Source organism: Hermetia illucens, chromosome 3 (assembly GCF_905115235.1).
Source record: "Hermetia illucens chromosome 3, iHerIll2.2.curated.20191125, whole genome shotgun sequence".
NCBI lineage: Eukaryota > Metazoa > Arthropoda > Insecta > Diptera > Stratiomyidae > Hermetia > Hermetia illucens.
The window spans coordinates 92034708-92052300 of record NC_051851.1 but is presented as its reverse complement, the minus strand read 5'-3'; the positions used below and the strand labels follow the sequence as shown (position 1 = coordinate 92052300).

Genomic DNA, 17593 nt, shown 5'->3' with positions numbered 1-17593 from the left:
ACAGACAGACAAAATCAAAGAAATCAAAGAAGAGAACTATTTTCTTTTTCAGAATAATATATTTGTTACATTCTGGCTGGTATTAGAGAATTAACAAAGATCGAAACGACACGACACAGTTGTTATTCACGTATTTCTTTTTGCTCATATTTTTGTTAATTAAAAATAAAGACACTAAATTCGACGACAGACAGCCTGATTGAGAATTCTACATTAAAGTTTAAAGCATATCCTACTCTCCAACGTACCGTTAAACCAAACAAAGAAAAAAATCATTCATTCAAAATTGTTTGTCCTTCAAGTATCAACGAATCCCAAGACGATCAACTCTCTGCCGTATCTACCTTTCACTGTGTCTATTCTGAAGTTCGCTAATATTCCTAGTTTTTCATATTAAAGTTAAAAGGTATGATTGGTCAATTCGAAATCGAAATTAATTTAAAGTTGCCTTATAATAGAAAGAGTGAAAACCAATCGCTTTTGAAATAATACACGTAAAAAATTAATCAAGCAATACAGAGCAGCATCTGCAAAGTACAGATTTTTAAACATAACACAGCATATGATGAAGACAGTCTCACGTAGTTTCTTTTCACTTCTTATTATTTATTTTGTATGCGCGTTTACACATAGGTTTATGATCATTATATCTTAGGCTTACAATCTAAATATGTTTCTACCTGTGCTAAAAGTTACGACCTAAATAAATACGCGAATTTCCAGAATCGCGATAGATTTCCGAAAACCCCATTTTCGAATAAAATTGAAAGAGGTGGCTATCCGACTGATTAATGCACACGTGGACACCAAACGATCCGTTCGAACGCAATGCCGCTAGTAGAACGATCACCAAACGCTTCCCAACCGATTGATCTGTGGCCATTTCTTCATCCAAAACGAAACATGTCATTATTGACGGGTGCGTATTAAGTACTTCACTTGGGCAATCATAGTTGAAATGGTGGAAATTTTGTATAGATTTTTTAGCGGTTGTCGGTAGATCATCAGAGTCCATCAGAGATAGAGGATACTTTTCGCACATTGCGGGCACCCAACACATTTCCTGGTTGCGGTAGAAGATTCGAGCGTCTAATGCAGCACACGCGTAACCCACCATTACATTGCTGGCATTTTGCACAACCATACATAGCTCGGGGTTAATGGTCACGAACGGGCCCACTAAGTGATCGGCAGTAATATTTCGTATATTTTCTGGAATAAAACCAATGGGCAATTACCAATGTTTGAGATTTCAAAGTTGATTTATTATAAATTTCATTTCATATATTAATATGCAAACTACCTGGATATAATTCGGTAGAAATAGATTCATCACAAGACTTTTTCTGGCAAACTCTATAAATTTCGTCTTCATCTGCGTTACTATAAGGACGAATCAGATAATAGTTTGGCGTGGGAATATCAGGTAATTTATAGATGAACAAATCATTTCCCGAGTCGACTGGAATTAATCGCTGGAAGCATAGAAAAAAAGTAAGCAATTGAATCAGCGCCGTAATGTAGCTTATATAATCCCCTTTACCTGTAAATCGGATGTCAAACCCCCACGAAAAATCCACGGTTCCTGGTCACCTGACATGAACATCTCTCGCCAACCTTTACTGAACCCTGAAATATGATCGGAGCATGAATGGTGTTAACTAATTCTGAGAACACATTGACTTACATGTATAGCTACCTTGAGTATACGAATTGATATTAACGGGAAATGTTCCCAAAGAAAGCCACTTCACGAATGCATTTAATAAAGATATCACACCTGCTATGTCCCATACATACGAGAATAGATCGTACACAAGCTCTCTATTAGTGCAGCATGCAATCTTACGCGAAAGTACCAGAACACTCTGGCAGAGGGTAGAAAACTTGTCTGCACGTCGCAACCATTCTTGCACCTTAAATTGGAAAACGAACACGACAAATCAAAATCATGAATCCAGCTTGTCAGAAAATTGGCTTACTCACCTCTGGTTTTGAATTGTCTGGTTTTCTACCAGAGTGGAGTAGAATGCAAGCATTCATCTTCAGCCAATTGAATTCATTGAGCAATTGTAAACCACGACTCCCGTGTTCAAAGGGTAGATAGAATAGATCACATAAAAGATATAAATCTTCTACTGTAATTGCTTTCTCGTTGGAACTTCTGAAATTTGAAACAATTAGAAATCAAACGCAATTCTCGCACTGATCTTCCGGAAGCTGGCACACCAACGATCTTTCAAAAACTTTTACTGTTTTAAACGAACATTAAACACCACAATATCCAATGAGACGCATTTCATAACTCGTTTGAATTGCAAACTAACGCCGTATCAATAAAATGAATGACACACAAAAATATGTGAATGCCTTCACTTCACAATGGAATGAATATGAAGCACATATATATGCCCTTGTTAAAGAGCAAGCAATGCGAATTCAGATTAATCACATGCTCATATATAAATCGAAGATCAGGTGAGCCAGATTTCGTAGAAACCCAAAAAAAAATATACTTTTCAAAATCCTCATTCATATCCGCACTCGATGTTAACGAAGTATCCGAACCCTCTACTTGCATGCTACCCGATGAAGTCTTGGAAAATTCAAACAAGGTTATTATCGACACAAACAAGTCAAATGATATAGAATATTTACCGAAACTGTCTCCGACATAACTACATCATCTGAAGGACTCTTTGCCATTGGTTTAGGTGAAGACTGAGAAGCTAAACTACTTCCACATTCCATCGGCTCCGTTGGACTACTTGGCAAAGAAACACCGTCAGTCATTGAAACGTTTTCTTGGATAGATTTGATTTCGACGGAAGGCTCTCCATTGTTTAAATTATTCGCTTCCGCTTCTGTTATTGTTACATCTTCTTCAATCGTCGCATTCTTTATGGAGTGTTCATGCATGGTTTGCTCGTTATGTTCACTATTTTTCAAAGAAGTTGCATCAGCATCTTCACTTTTCTCATCAACTATGCTATCGACACTGTCCTCATTTTTTATATTCATAATTGGAATCGGTATGCTTGATATCGGTATCTTACTGGGAATTTCAAAATTTGAAACTGATGTAACAATGGGATTCGGCAGGGAATCATTAGTTACGACTTTCGTAGGCGACACCAAAGAATTCATTATTGCGTTCGGGATCGGGGTAACGTTCGTTGCTGTCACTGTACTGCAAACATCGGCCAATGCTTGTAGTTGGTTTGTATTGACCTCCGGTATCTTTGCGCAAGCCGAACTTGAAGTGGTTGTTGTGGTCGTTGTTAAGCTCATGCATGTGTTAACTGAAGGCAAAATTGGGATAATTGGCATCACCACTACAAGGAACAAAATTTGAATTATTCAAGCAATCAGCTCATATCGTTAGGTAAAATACTTGTTAGAGGCGGTTGTGGCTTTGAAATTGGACCCCAGGCTTCCTTCTCAATGAAAAACTCGGGCAACCACTCCATTATAGCATTTCTGAAGTAAAAGTTGGTCAATATTTTAAATGAATACGAACCAAGGACCTTACTTCAAAGCAACTCGAGGGTGATATATATTTTTCGATAAAGAAACTGGCGCGTCCTCATTGCTTATGCCATCATCATTCTCCGTTTCTAGTTTTATATCCGCTGATATGCTATCTGTATATTGGTTCAGACAATTGTTTTAAATAATACCAGAAATATTTCAGTGTTTATACTTACTATTAACTTTCGTATCTAGACTACATTTGGACCAATACGCCAACGTGTAAATTGCCACAGTATTTGCGTAAAATTCACAGTTTGGATTTGTTAAAACACCACGTAACAAAGGAATCAATTCTGGTGAGCGCCCTGAATACGGACCTAAAAATACTCTCTTTTGGTCGTAATCGTTTGCATGTAAATTGTCCCATATGACAGGCGGTCGTCGAAGTATCTCAGTAATTTCCTGTATCGATTCTACACTAAGCGTTTTAGAGATAACTTTTGATCCTGTCCACATTATATCAATTTCTGGACAAAGTTTTGATCCAAGCGTATTCAAATATTCGGAATGCGTTACGGATGGCACAGCACGTGAACTACAGTATTGCGTTGGACAAAAGAGGAAACGGGGGCCATTTAGGTGGTTGTAAATCTCATTTGTGACAGAAACCTGAAAGTAAGATTTTATTAGAATTCATTTCATTATTTCAAGTAAATGAAACGTAAGTTGTATGTAACCGTAATACTAAAAAGTTGAGAAAATCAAAAGACCGGAAGTCGAAAGCTTCAAGTATGAAAGATTTGGTGAATTTTTATGTAATAATTTTCGGGCGTATTGTGTTTTCATGGGCATGGCTCTTAATATATCTTTTTCTACAGCCTTTGTCTCATGTGAAAGCAGGATCAACTCGTCTTGACCGATTGTGAAATTTTGCTCTGTCAAACGCCTAGACCGAATACCGGTTGTTACGCCGTTGTTGATGAAACGCCTGATCTGGATGCAATCGCGAGGCTTTCAAATCACCGTGCAGCATATCAAGTCATCGGTGTAATGTCTTATGATTGAAATCATAAGACATTAAAAGGACTAAAGTACCAAGGGCCTTTCACACCTTCCCAAACTGACTAGTAAAGCATGAGCAAGCATGTGTCCACGGCTATGATAGAGCGGTCTTTAACTGCGAACGGACCTGGATCGTCAAAATTCACCAATCTTTGAAGTGTCTTATGGAATCACCCTCGTTATTGATAATGCCAACTCGGATGAAAATTTTGTCATCCCCCAATCCCCACTATTACACGTCAACTCCGGATGACTCTCTCTGATCTCTTCAGTTCGCTGATTCCAGAGTAGCAAATAAATCCGAAAATTGCGGAATTCAGGCATTTTGAGTTTAGTTTCGTAGCCAGTGTTTGAAATAATAAAATTAAGAGAGGTTCTCCCTTTTTTTACTACAAAGGGATTTATTATACAAATACCGTAATTGGGGAATTAAGAAGAAGAACTCTTCTGGAGTACGGTATTTGTTTAATAACTTCCTTTCGTTCGTTCTAATTTCATTACTAAAATCAAACCATGTTCGTTTGAAATAATTAAATTATTACTTGGGCGTTTGCAAAAGTCTGGAATGCTTCCTTATCCGATTTGCTGAGCTCCGATTCGATGTCATCAAAAAGTAATGCGAAAGCTTCACAACCAAATTGTGACACTTGTTCCAGTTTTCTCTTCAAAGCAGTTATCTCCTTTTGGTTGCTGTAGGTCATATCTAAGCCTGGTGATAGCGCATAATAGAAAACGATTCCTTGTTCTTTAGCAGCCGTGATTAAACCTGAAAACGAAATGAATGAATAAAGTAGATGAATTCTAATGGTAGAAACTTTTCTGTTACAATCAGTCTAGTAAGGATAGTTTTAAATAATTTTCTTCCAACTGATTGGTTTCAAATAAGATTTAGACCACAATTCAGAACTCTAGCCCACTAAATTTTAATTCGAAACCTGAAATACGTACATATGCCACCCATGACTACATTCTAGGGCTTTTCCATTTACTAATCAACATATGTATGTTTGAAGTGAGGATGAAGCATAGCCTCTGAGCACTCAGGCCGTAGTGGTCCATTGCACTCATCTCCCACGTCTAGCGGAATATCTGATTCGTTTATGTATCGCAGGATTTACATTTGAGGACGTGATGCTACCCGCTGTAACTGGAGCACATCAGCGGCAAAAATGTGATGTCTTATAAGTCCTTAGATGGGCTACTCATATAGGGAATGTTCTGCGCATTCCGATTCCTCATTACAGGATATAAATATGGCCTGTCAGAATGTCCACAATACTTCTGCAAGTCTTCTTGCATTTTGGCAGGTTGTACTTGACAGTATGTTTGTTTGGTTCTGACGGGAAAACATTTTTGTGTCAAGCAGCATTGAGGCTATGTCGCTTGTCCTTATGGCAAGCTTGTTACCAGTTTTTGATAGCAGCATTATCTGACACTTCAATTGCTAATTCCGCTCCGGGCATTGAAGAAATTGAACTCTTTTGCTAACCATCCAAGATTTTAATCAGGGTTGTTCCGTATTGACTCTAGAAATATAATTCAATCGGTTTCTAAGGTCCGAAAGATCGTTGCATATTGTCCCAAGAAAAAAGATCACTTTTGGTTTTTATTCGAAAGGTAGACTGCTGCTCCACAACCCTGTTTTGTTTTCATTCATCGGTATAGAAGACATCAGTATATCTCGCCACAAAGCTTTCTAGTTTGCCCCAGTTTCCTCGTTTGAAGATATGGTAATTTCCTATCTTCTACCAAACAGATGCAGTGGGATACGAGAACCTGAAGACATTATATAAACTCGATTCAGTTCCCATGCTCTGTTCTTTTCACGTTCGTTATTTTCCCACAGATCTAAACGAATTACCCTATGAGCTGCTCTTACTGAAGTGCTCTGAATATACACAGGGGTCCGTTGAAAGGAAATGAAAGGAAGGAAAATTATTCCATGGAATGGCCACTCTATCTTTTACTGTTAGAGAATTATCGACGCCAAAACAACGGTGGTCGTCCGGATGGCTCAAGTGGTTAGAGCGCTGGGCTATCGTAGCGGAAGGTCGCGGTTCAAATCTCGCTGGGGGCAGAGGAATTTGTTATCGTGATTGGATGTCGGACACCAGTCGACTCAGCTGTGAATGAGTACCTGAGTCAAATCAGGTTAATAATCTCGGGCGAGCGCAATGCTGACCACATTGCCTCCCACAGTGTACTGTGGTGTACCGTTACGGTCTTGAATGAAGTGCTCTAACACACTTCAAGGCCTTGATCCAATATGGATTGTTGCGCCAACGATTATTATTATTATAAAACAACGGTGGGGATTTAGAAGCCTCGGGATTGCATCCAGATCAGGCATTTGATAGAACCAAATGGCGAATCCGATCACGACGAGCCGACCTCGCTTGTGAATAGGACAAAGGCTGAAAGTAAAAGAAAATAAAGTCCACCTTTTTTACATGCCATTCGAACTTTTGTCAACTTTGCAAGTTTCTAAGTTTATATAGCCGTTACAATATTGCGTTTTCAAATTTAGATGAAAAATCGATTTTAACATTTAAAATTTGAACACTGTTACACAAATTGTTTTTCGATGTTATGGCCGACGCGAATTGATGACGCTAAAACCAAAGGGGGTTTCAGTGAGGAAACTGACGCACGGGTCCCTCAATTCAGCTGCCGCAAGTCATAATGGACGCGTCGCACGCCTCTCCTCCTGGCTGCGTTTTCTTCCTTCTAGCTTTAGCCGAACCACCGACGTTGAGGCTATAATGAAATGGGCCTTGATCCCGGACTTCAAAGGGAACCTCGTAAGATGGCTGCAATGGCTTCCAAGAGGTGTCCGTCCTAATTAGGACATGCGTGTAGAATTCGGGCAGGTCAGCCAATTGGCGGGCGGTGGCGGCTTCAGCATCGTCTCGCTGAGCAGAGGTGGGGAAGTTTTGAGTCCTAACCTAATGTCAAGTAAAGCGTCGCTGTCTCAGGTTCTCTCCGTGTAACAGCTTCGCGGGACTTGTAGCAAATTCTTCGCGATTGGCTGTCCGGAAGTCAAATAGAACGAGTGGCAAAACCTGCGACCAAAAAAGGTCGTTGTCGGCCACTATAGCTACCTCCAGTGTTCTGTGTGACTTTTCAAGCATCTCATTGGACTGTGGTGGCGTTTGAAGCCGAGGGTATGACCAACTCTGAAGAAACGAAGGACTCAAACTAAATTCCCTGATTATAATTACCGGCACACAAAAGCGTGGAATTCATTCTCTAGAGAGGCCTCAGCATAATGTTTTTCGAAGGTATCGCCTCACGCCAACGCGCGAACCTATCGATGAGTGTGAGGCAATTTCTGAAACCGTGCGAGTCTCGCAAAGGGCCAATTAAATCGAGGTGGATTGTGTGAAAACCTTCGGTGAACTGAAAGAACATGCCGACCTTTTTCCTTCCGGGACGGGTTTTGTAATCTTGCACTTCTAGTATGCAATTCGCTGCTTAGCCCAAGAATTAATGTCCTTGTTTATGGACATAGCTGTGGGTAACTGATTCGTTGTCCGAATGACTGTGTACGCTAGATCGTGAGCGGCGTTAAATAATTCCCTTTGGAAATTGCCCAGAATATATAGTCGTGGTCCCTTGATTGAGTTCTCGGAGAATATGCTGGGGGTTGAGCCAAAGATAGCAAACTCCCTTCTGCGCCTCGGCAACTACCGAAAAATCGACAACAGCGAGGACCTTGACCTCTGCAACACGCGACAAAGCGTCAGAACCTACGTTATCTTTTTCAGACACGTATTGAATGTCGGAAGTGAACTGGCTAATAAAGCTCAAGTGCCGAAATTGACGAAGGGATATTTTGTCGGGCTTTTATTTCAACGCAAAAATGAATGGTTTATGGTCCGTGAACACTGTGAATTGCCTGCCTTTAAGGGAATACTACAAGTATTTAATTGAGAAGTACGCGGCCAATAACTCACGATAATAAGTGCTGTATTCCATTGAGCGGGATTCAGTTGTTTGGAAAAGAATTTCAACGGTTGCCAGATTTGGTTCACTTTTGGTGAATAGCCGCACCTACGGCAATGTCTGATACATCGAATACCCTACTGTGAGAATGCCAGAAGTGTAGCATCCACACAGTTGTTGCTTGGTGGCTTCAAACGCCGGAATCTTTGGCGTTCGGACCAGGTAAGTAAGCGTTAAGGATCGACCAATTTTGGGCGACCTTGGGCAAGAAACGACGGTAGAAATTTTGACTGGAATGCCTTCAGGGGTAATCAATTGACCGCTGAATATCACCTGCGAATGTAGGAATTTGCATTTCTCAACGTTAAGTACTAGAAAAGCCTTAAGGAGACCTCGAATTGCTCTAAATGCACGCACTCAGGGGAAGAGTTTATGAATCTCTAAAAGGTTTCCTCCATGTTGCATAGTCCTGAAGTCATCCTAGTGAACTCGAAGAGACCGAAAGGTAAGCATATTGCCGTTTTTGGAATGTCTTTGGGAGCTACAGGGATTTGATGGTATGCCTTGACTAAGTCCGTCGGTAGGTGGTTAAGTTTAGTCGTCACACTCACTGACAGACGCTTTATGATCTGTTCATTTAGTGTTCTGTGAGAGCAGTCCTCGAGAACGCCGGGGACAAACTCTTGCCTCTTTGTCTAGCCCGATCAGCGCGTGATTGAAACGAACGACGTCCATTGTGACACCGGCTAAAGCAACTCAAACCTCGAGCTGGAGGAACCACGCTACTACGCCAAGACAGTGGCACTGCTACGTCCACGGCAATTGCCAAGGGACCCACATAATTCAACAACACGGAAGCGAAATGAGTGTAGAAAGAGTGGAAAGAAAGAGCGGAGGAAAAGAAAAACTTCTCTTGCGGCGTTCTTATTAAGGTTTTGTATGAAACAAAACCTTAGTAGAATCGAAGGAAATTTTATAAGGAAACAGCTGAACCAATTGTCACGAACTTTAGTGAGAAGATGTGATCTGTGAATTCCTTTATATAAAGCGGCGTCATTTTATGTTGAATTTGAGGGGGCTCCCCATATATGTGAAAGAGGGGTATAACATTTGCTTTTACAGAATATAGTCAAGTGGAGTATCAAATGAAAGGGGTTGTTTAGTACTTTTCAATACTGATATTTTTGATACTGGGTGAAACAGGGGAGTGAAAGCCCAAAATGTGTCCTCTAAAAAGTGTAATAACTCTCGTTCTCAGAACCTACCCAACTGAAAAATCTGAAAAAATCACAATGGTGCATCCCGACGAAATCTAGGCCTCAAAATACATAGCATTCCTATTACCATGAAAACTTCCCTTAACTTCATCCTAGAAGTTCGAAATTTGGTACCGTTATAGGCAATAATATAATACACAATTTTGGAAGTTTCAAAAATCTAATTATTTGTAACAAAGTTATAGGAGGTCAAAATTGTGCATTTCACGTGAATTTATTGCAGTTTAAGATGATTATGACGTCATCATCATATAAAGTGACCTGATATGAAGGACGGAGTTGGAATTTGGAGACATATCAAGGAATAAGTTGAGAAAAAAACTAGGTGTTTTTCCTTATCCTGTAAATATTTTTTTTTCCCCGCATACAATTGTTTCGGAGACCACGTGCCGCCTTCCTCAGTGTTAGGTACTAGTTAGATACGTTGATTTATATCGCTGTAGCACTCTTAAAGAAAAAATATAAACTACATGCAAGCAATGTTGCAAAAATCAATTCGAAACCAATCGCAAATGCTTCAAATTTTACTCAGTAAATGAGTATACTAAAAATCTGCTACTGGAATGTAGATGGTATAAGCAAACGAACTTCGAATTGAAATGTTTCCTAAATAACCTAACGGATAAATTCAATTTTGGGATCAATGGATTCACATGGTGGTACTACTATCGTTATAAAATCGCGTCTCAAACGTTATGTCCACGTATTCGCTACTTTCCGGACATGTGGAGAACTTTTGTTATAATTACGGTGGGAAAACCAAGAAAAGCTCTAGCGCAAGTAGCATCATATCGCCTTATAAGCCTGCTTCCTACCTTATCAAAAGTGTTCAAAAACTTCTGATATTAAAAATTCAGTCGTTCCTAATCCATCATCCATTCAGCTGCCGAGCAAAACATGGCACCACAGACGCAATAAGACAAGCTTTCAACCAAAAAAAAATATTGTTACGCTCTCTTTCTCCATATTATCCGGGCTTTCGACAGAAGCACAACGGGCTATTATTCAAGATTAGAAAAATTCTACCGGCATGTACCATATCATATGTTGAAGTCCTATATACAGTGTCAGCCGTTCCGATTAAGATACAAAAGCACATCCAAAGATCATCCTAGCATTATCATTTTTAATACTTCAACCTCTTTACAACAAAATAATAAATAAATATTAATTCAATTTATATTGAATTGCACAATAATCAATGGAGCTATATATGTTTCCGAACTGCCTGTTGACGATAGCCTGCTTATATCTACTTTCGCAGACGACACGGCGATCCTTACTTCTTATAAGAACCCTGAAAATCAGTCCAAAACCCTGGAAATTCATTTGAAAAACTTGAATAGGGGCTAATGACGTAGAGAATCCGCGCCAACGAGTGCAAAAGTTGTTCTGTTAAGTTCACTCTGAATCGGAAAAGACTTCTGCTAATGGGGGTTACATTGAATCAATATTCCACAAAGTGACAATGTCAGATATCTTGGTTCGTCAAGAATAGTAGTTCACGTCGCGATCTCAATACTCTTGTAGATGATGAAATACTTATGCAAACTAATAAATATCGAGAAAAACTGAAAGATCACTCAAATATTCTTACCAGAAAATTGTTAAATGATTCTCATTGACATTCTCGTCGACTGCAAATCTATGATGCATGCTCGAGTTACAGATTTTTCCAGTTTTGAAAATACTATGAGATAGAGCTAGAGAATTCAACACCCCATTGCCTAATAATTTTGTTTTCTTTCCCACCAACACATCTATCTTGGACTTTTCGACCTGTTCAACAAGTGTACTAAGAGCGCAAGTTTGGCACAGGAAAGGTATGCTTCAGGTGCCTAACTCACAGTCCTCTTCCGTGGGCGTAGCAAATGCGATCCCATCCAAGGTTCAATTTCAAAATCCCAGACAATAGTATACTAGGAACACTGTGTGGTGCAAAGCCTATAAAGTGGAGGACCATTCGGTTTATCTTTGTTTCAAGGCGCAGAGAACTCGCAGTTCACACTCTCGTCTCTTGCCTTGCATTGTCCAGAGAGGCAGAGATGAGAGAAGAATTTGCTAACCATTGTTAAAACAGAGTGCATCACCCAGGTATTTATCAAGAACTGCAGTGCCGAATCTGCAAATCTCCCAGAGACACATACTATCCTTCACCACATAATGTAAAGAATTTATCATTTCTCTGTTGGCCAGCGGGAGGAAAGCCGTGTGTAACGCCTTAGCTTTACATATCAGCGCAATATTTAACTAAAGGTTTTCATTTGGGCGAAGCTATACTTAGCTTCGCTGCATTATTGTTCAGATACTCCGTTAAAAATAGTATTCATAGCAAGAGTAAAACAAGCGACAATCCTAAGATATGAACAGTTGCATTATGTTTAATTTTCCGAAACATGCTGGAATTTGCAACATAATCAACTGTTTCTTGTAAGACTATGTCAATAGTTGATTGTCGTCAGAAGTTTCTGGCATCTGAAACTAGGCGACAGTGAGCACCCGGAAAGAAATAAAAGTAATATGTTCGTGCAAGCTGAAGTCTGTACCGAGAGGTCTGAAATAAACCACCTCGTGAAGAAAGACAGCATCTATAGTGAGTTCAAGACTAGCAAGGTTCACCATAGCAGGAAAACTTCGTAAAGCATTGAATTATGGTCAATTTTGGCAACAGCCGAACAAATTAAGACAACTTCTAACGGTACGAACATATTTGATCCGAGAGTAAATACGAGGTCGTTTGCTTTTAATTTGAGGCATATGTATGCATATCTACAAGCCTGCTCGCAGCAAGCCGAAACCGTGAATTGAGATGCGCACAAATATATGTACATATGTGTATTGTGATTTACAATTCTTAATTCCGAAACATGCATAAAATTCAATCTTTATTTATAGTGGCGCTATCTTTTTACGGAAAGAGGAAAGGTACATCCTCCTCCTCTGTCAAAGTTTCATGAGCAACCGACGCTTTGCTCCAGACAAATTGACTGACTCTGAATTCAACATTACAACGACATGATTAAAGATTCGAAAAGGACTCAAACTTGAAGTACAACATTGTTAGGGCTCATACGCATTTGCGGTTAACCGCGCAGGCGGCTAGACGCACGGCCAGACGCTTTTTGAGTTTCATATGTAACTACGCATACTTGTATGCACTATACAGCAACAAAATTTCAAAAGATGAATTTTGAAAAGATGATTTTTGAAAAAAAAAAGGGAAAATTGTGTTGTTTTTGAAAAAGTATGGTTTAATTTGCGCCAGACTTTGTATATGCGTGTTTCGTAAGTGGCACACACATCTGTTTGTTTTCGAAAAGTACTAACTGAACTTTTTCATTATATCCCCAATATGACCATATTGTTGTTGGCCCCCATTTCGCACATATGCCTCCCTCCCTGAAACCCCATGCAAAATGCTGCCCCCGTACAACGAGAAGCGGTTCACAGACCACATAGATACACCGAATTTGCGACGACAGCTTCAGTCGCTTCGAAGTAAATCTCCTGTGACAGACGGACAGATAGACATTGAATTGATTTTAATAAGGTTCTGTTTCACACAAAACTTTAAAAATGCTTGTAATACTAAATAATGGTTTCCAAATTATAGTTTGTTTTGCCTAGATTTATTTGCAAAAACTACAGATTTTCTCTGTGTACTGGAAGAAGGAAACAAATCATCAGATGATAAACTTGCCCTTGCATTGCGAGTCTGCAATGGGATTCATGTGAAGTGGATCTTACCACGAAATTTACCGGCGGTTATCTGGAACCATTGGAGCCGAGATGACCGTCTGAAGAATACGCTCCAGAAGAATTCTTCGGGATTTGCTCCTGGCCCGATTATTTGCGGTTGACCCTCTTGTAGGAGTTTCAAAAAGAGTGTGCTTGTGCGCATATCGCGAGCAAAGGAGCTTGTGGACTCTATTGTGAAGTTGCGCTGTACAACTCAACCGCCAAACGATTTATTTGCAGCAGGAATTAGATAGACCTTTCATGCACTCATTATGAACCAGTACCGATGTGTCAGTCTCGGCGGGATTCTGATCGTGGTCTCCAAATCAATTATTATGCCTACACGACAGGCATTTACGTTAAAACTCTTGCAGCTTCATACCCTTGCAAATCGAATATTAGTGTTAGTGCTTTCTCCTACTACAATATATTTTAATAGTTAGCTACTAAGCTAGTAAGTAGCTCTCGAAATACGTATTTACTAACTATTAAAATATATTGTAGTAGGAGAAAGCTACCTAGTTTTATTTTTATTTAGAAGAACTATAAGCATCGGAACGATAACTATTTTATGCTGTAAAAAGTGTTGGATTCGTGAATAGCTCCAGTAAAGTGAGTTAGAAGTGGCTCTGGTGGCTTAGCTACGGGTAGCAGTAGTAGTAGACACTTTTGCTCGAAGATCTGTAATTCGTACATGTTTGGAAACCTCTTAAAGTGAAAGGCCAAACTCGCAAGCTGTTAACTCATGCATCTCACTTTTCTGACGTTCCAGTAGCTCTGTTGTTTGAGAGAGATCTCCCGGTTGTCCGTTCATCCTCTCCTTTCCGCCTGGAGGGATGGGGTTAACTTTTTAAGCGAGCATTGTTGTCGCACTTAACGGGGTTAGAGACGGGGAACTCCCTCGAACACAGCCCTCTATCGTCTTTTGTTAACGAAGTAGGGTTGAAAATTAAAACACTATCGTAACGACATAGCAAAAACTCATTTAAAAGGCCATCACTTTTTATGGGGGTGTGACCGCCAAGAGCATTTATCTGGATTGAAGGGGGCCGCTCCTCTCTTCCTGTATAAACTTCTTACTCCCTATGAGGATGGGGTTGAAAATTTAACCTTTACCTTTCATGATGATAGGATGAATGGTGTAAAATTTAATCCACAACGTGAATACAACTACGTGCTATCGTTCGCGGTCACCAGAAATGCTCTTTATCTCCCCCAAGATACTCAGACTCATCCTCTACTGTTCTGAGCCAAATGCCCTTCGGGCAACCCACTTGTCAACCATCTTGGGAGAGTAGATTCCACTGCATGGCGTAGCCAGCAAACAATTGTGTGACCTATCCACTGCCACTTCCATCTTTCGATCACAGTGCGTATGAGTGCTAGGTCTGTGCGCCCAACAAGTTCTTCATTTGAGATATTTTCAGACCAGCGTACGCCGATGATGCGATGCAGACAGGTTTTGACGAAGGTTTGGTAATTTTGGGTAAAAGTTCAGCTCACTTCCCTACTCCCATATAGCAACACAGAAAGAAAACTAGCACTGGACAGTCTTAACTTGATCTTGGTGTTAAGATAACTACATTTCCAAATTTTTATTTGAGGTGTCGTAGTCGATTGAATTAATCCACGTCCTCCGGACTTCTTCCACTCTCTGGGAAACATCTCGGATTCCCAAGATTTTCGTATGAGTGGAAACAACAGGTCTGCAGTAATTGCAGGTGCGGCGATAAATAACTACAGGGAGACCGTCAAGCTCAGTCGCTTTACTCCGTTTGAGTGCATTGGTGGTCGAAATGATTTCTCTTCTGCTTGGAGTAAAGTCCTTATCCCCATGCTACGGTGACCAGCCATTTCAGCTATAAGCGGAGAAACCTAACCGGATGTGATATGGTTAAGAATCGTGGTGAAGTATTCCTTTGACCTCATTAGTTGTTAGTTTCACAGACGATCAAACGATTTGCTGATGATGCGATATACACTCCGAAAGTTATTGCGCTCTGCGACATCTTCCGCTTCCCTATCTATCAAAACAGCAAATTCTCTCTTCTCACGGCGAACACTACGCTTAACTTCAAATAATTTCGCTCGGTATCGGACTTTAAGCCCGTTATGCCTGCCATGATTCTCAGCGTTCAATAGAGCCGTCTAACCCTTCGTTCATCGATCGACTTCCACGATTGCGCAGTCAGCGAGAAAAGAGCATTCTTGATGGTAGCCCTCATGGTGCTCATGGATATTCTAAGGCCAGTTACTCAGTATATCTGCCGTCCAATCAGTAAGATAGCTCTCCCAATGTCGAGCGACAATTGGATCATACAAGTGGTCGATATTGAACTTACGGGGTAGCAGCTCCCCAACCCTGCGAAAAGGCGCGGACGCAACACGCAAGCGACCATCAGATGGTAATCCCTTTCGAAGCCGATGTCAGCTCTCTCTTGTTACACACGCACAGAAACAACTCCTAAATCTATTACTGATTGCGAAGTGATCAATCTAATTGCTCGTATGGTGTCGGTCAGTGGACATCCAACTGACCTTATGGCAGCACGAACAATGTGCACCATGACGAGGCGGTGGACGTTGCAGAAAACCACAAACATCACACCTTTATCTTTACCGTCGCCAAGACTGTGTTTCCCCATCACATGTCCGAGCAACTTGTTGTCAGAGCTCACCTTGGCATTCGCATCACCCATCACAATGTCGCCTTAAGAAAGCCTCGTCTAAACTGCGTGTAATTGCTGATAGAAAGCATCATTATCCACTACATCGGGAGTCTCCGTTGGTGCGTAGCATTGTAAAATTGTTAAGCTCCTTAAATTGGACCGGAACCTTGCAGTTAGAAGTCTGTCAGAAACCGGTTCCCAGGTCAAGAGAGCGCGCTTTGCGGTAGTCGTTAGAAGTAATCCACCATCAAAACATGACATACATATTTCCTCCCAATCCCAAAGTACAAGAATAGTTTCGAACGAGAGGTATGGGTTCGCCTATATTACAGCACCAGAGCGGAAAGTACGCCAAGTGGTATAGTGCGTAACTGGTTAGCCGGTTATCATTGACTAGTTTGAGATCTCACTAACAACTGGATTGATTAATATTCGCCATCTAGCCTGTGATACGGATATCCTTTGCCAACAATGAGACTTGAAAAGCAAACTTCCGTAAGCTGAGCGCGCAGCTATACGCATATCCTCTGCACTTATAACTTGCGATGCCTTGCCGATTTCCACAACGATTTTCATTGGTATTTATTTGTTAACGTCGCATCAGACTAGTGCCGACAATAAAGAAATACTCCAAGAGGCCGGCCAAGGCGGTCCAGAAAGACAGTTCTAGATATTTACTGAATACCTAACTTACTTGTCAAGTGATCGGCTTCCTCCACTGTGTACAACTCTCGCCAGTAGGCCCGGTGCTTGTAGTCATCTTTGGGCGCATAAACATATGAGTCCATTCCCCATTTTTTCAACCTGAAATTGTCATCGTTAGTTTGCCGGCTCTGAGCAATGCCGTCCCGACCAAACACTTACTTCCTGAACAAGTCCTTGCGCTGCTCGGTTGTCCACGGACGACCGTAAAATCCTAAACAAACGAAACGCCATTAAAGACCCTCTGCTTCTGTATAGGTCAAGAGACATTCTTTTTCTACCTTCGACTACACCGCAAATGAAATTTCCATTTCGCACATCCGTATTTGGCGGAGACGAAGTCATTTCGTTCACTTGCGGAGCTTCGACGCAAAAATATCAAAAGCGGGCCAAGCTTGAATCTGCTCGATGACAAATGGAGTATGCTGTGAAACACGTTCGAACCCAATAAACATCAATAATCGTGCAAAAACGAGATTTGCCTAAAATTTTTGTTGAAAAATCCGCACAATTGACATTTACCGGACGACAAAACTGTTTGACATTTATTACACTGTTAAACATCAATTGGCGGATGGAGAGACAATGAAATACACGTTCTGAAATCCTGTTTGCCGTTGAACAAAATCCAATTGGGAACAACTATATTCGCTTTTATTAACATAACAAATGTCTTCTTTCTTTGGGAAAGTGACATTCACTGGAAAGGAAATCGGGAACTCAGCG

The 17593-nt window shown here is 40.6% G+C and overlaps 1 protein-coding gene across 1 annotated transcript; it reads right to left on the bottom strand.

Moving 5' to 3' along the window:
• Positions 1-39: 39 nt before the first annotated feature.
• LOC119652242 (protein O-GlcNAcase) lies at positions 40-17405 on the bottom strand. Its single transcript, XM_038056216.1, has 14 exons — positions 17149-17405; positions 17030-17081; positions 16860-16969; positions 5079-5302; positions 3708-4143; positions 3533-3644; positions 3395-3480; positions 2659-3335; positions 2517-2596; positions 1987-2164; positions 1688-1916; positions 1544-1629; positions 1304-1475; positions 40-1212 (listed from the first exon to the last, which is right to left on the bottom strand). The coding sequence occupies exons 1-14, from the start codon at positions 17210-17212 to the stop codon at positions 686-688; spliced, it is 3033 nt and encodes a 1010-aa protein (XP_037912144.1). The 5' UTR covers positions 17213-17405; the 3' UTR covers positions 40-685.
• Between the last annotated feature and the right edge of the window lie 188 nt (positions 17406-17593).

Coding starts and splice junctions, on each gene's coding strand:
- LOC119652242 (XM_038056216.1), bottom strand. CDS start 17,212: ATGACTTCGTCTCCGCCAAATACGGATGTGCGAAATGGAAATTTCATT. Junction 3,336..3,394: donor GCCACAACCGCCTCTAACAA/GTATTTTACCTA, acceptor TGTTCCTTGTAG/TGGTGATGCCAATTATCCCA. Junction 1,213..1,303: donor TTCTACCGAATTATATCCAG/GTAGTTTGCATA, acceptor GTTTTATTCCAG/AAAATATACGAAATATTACT.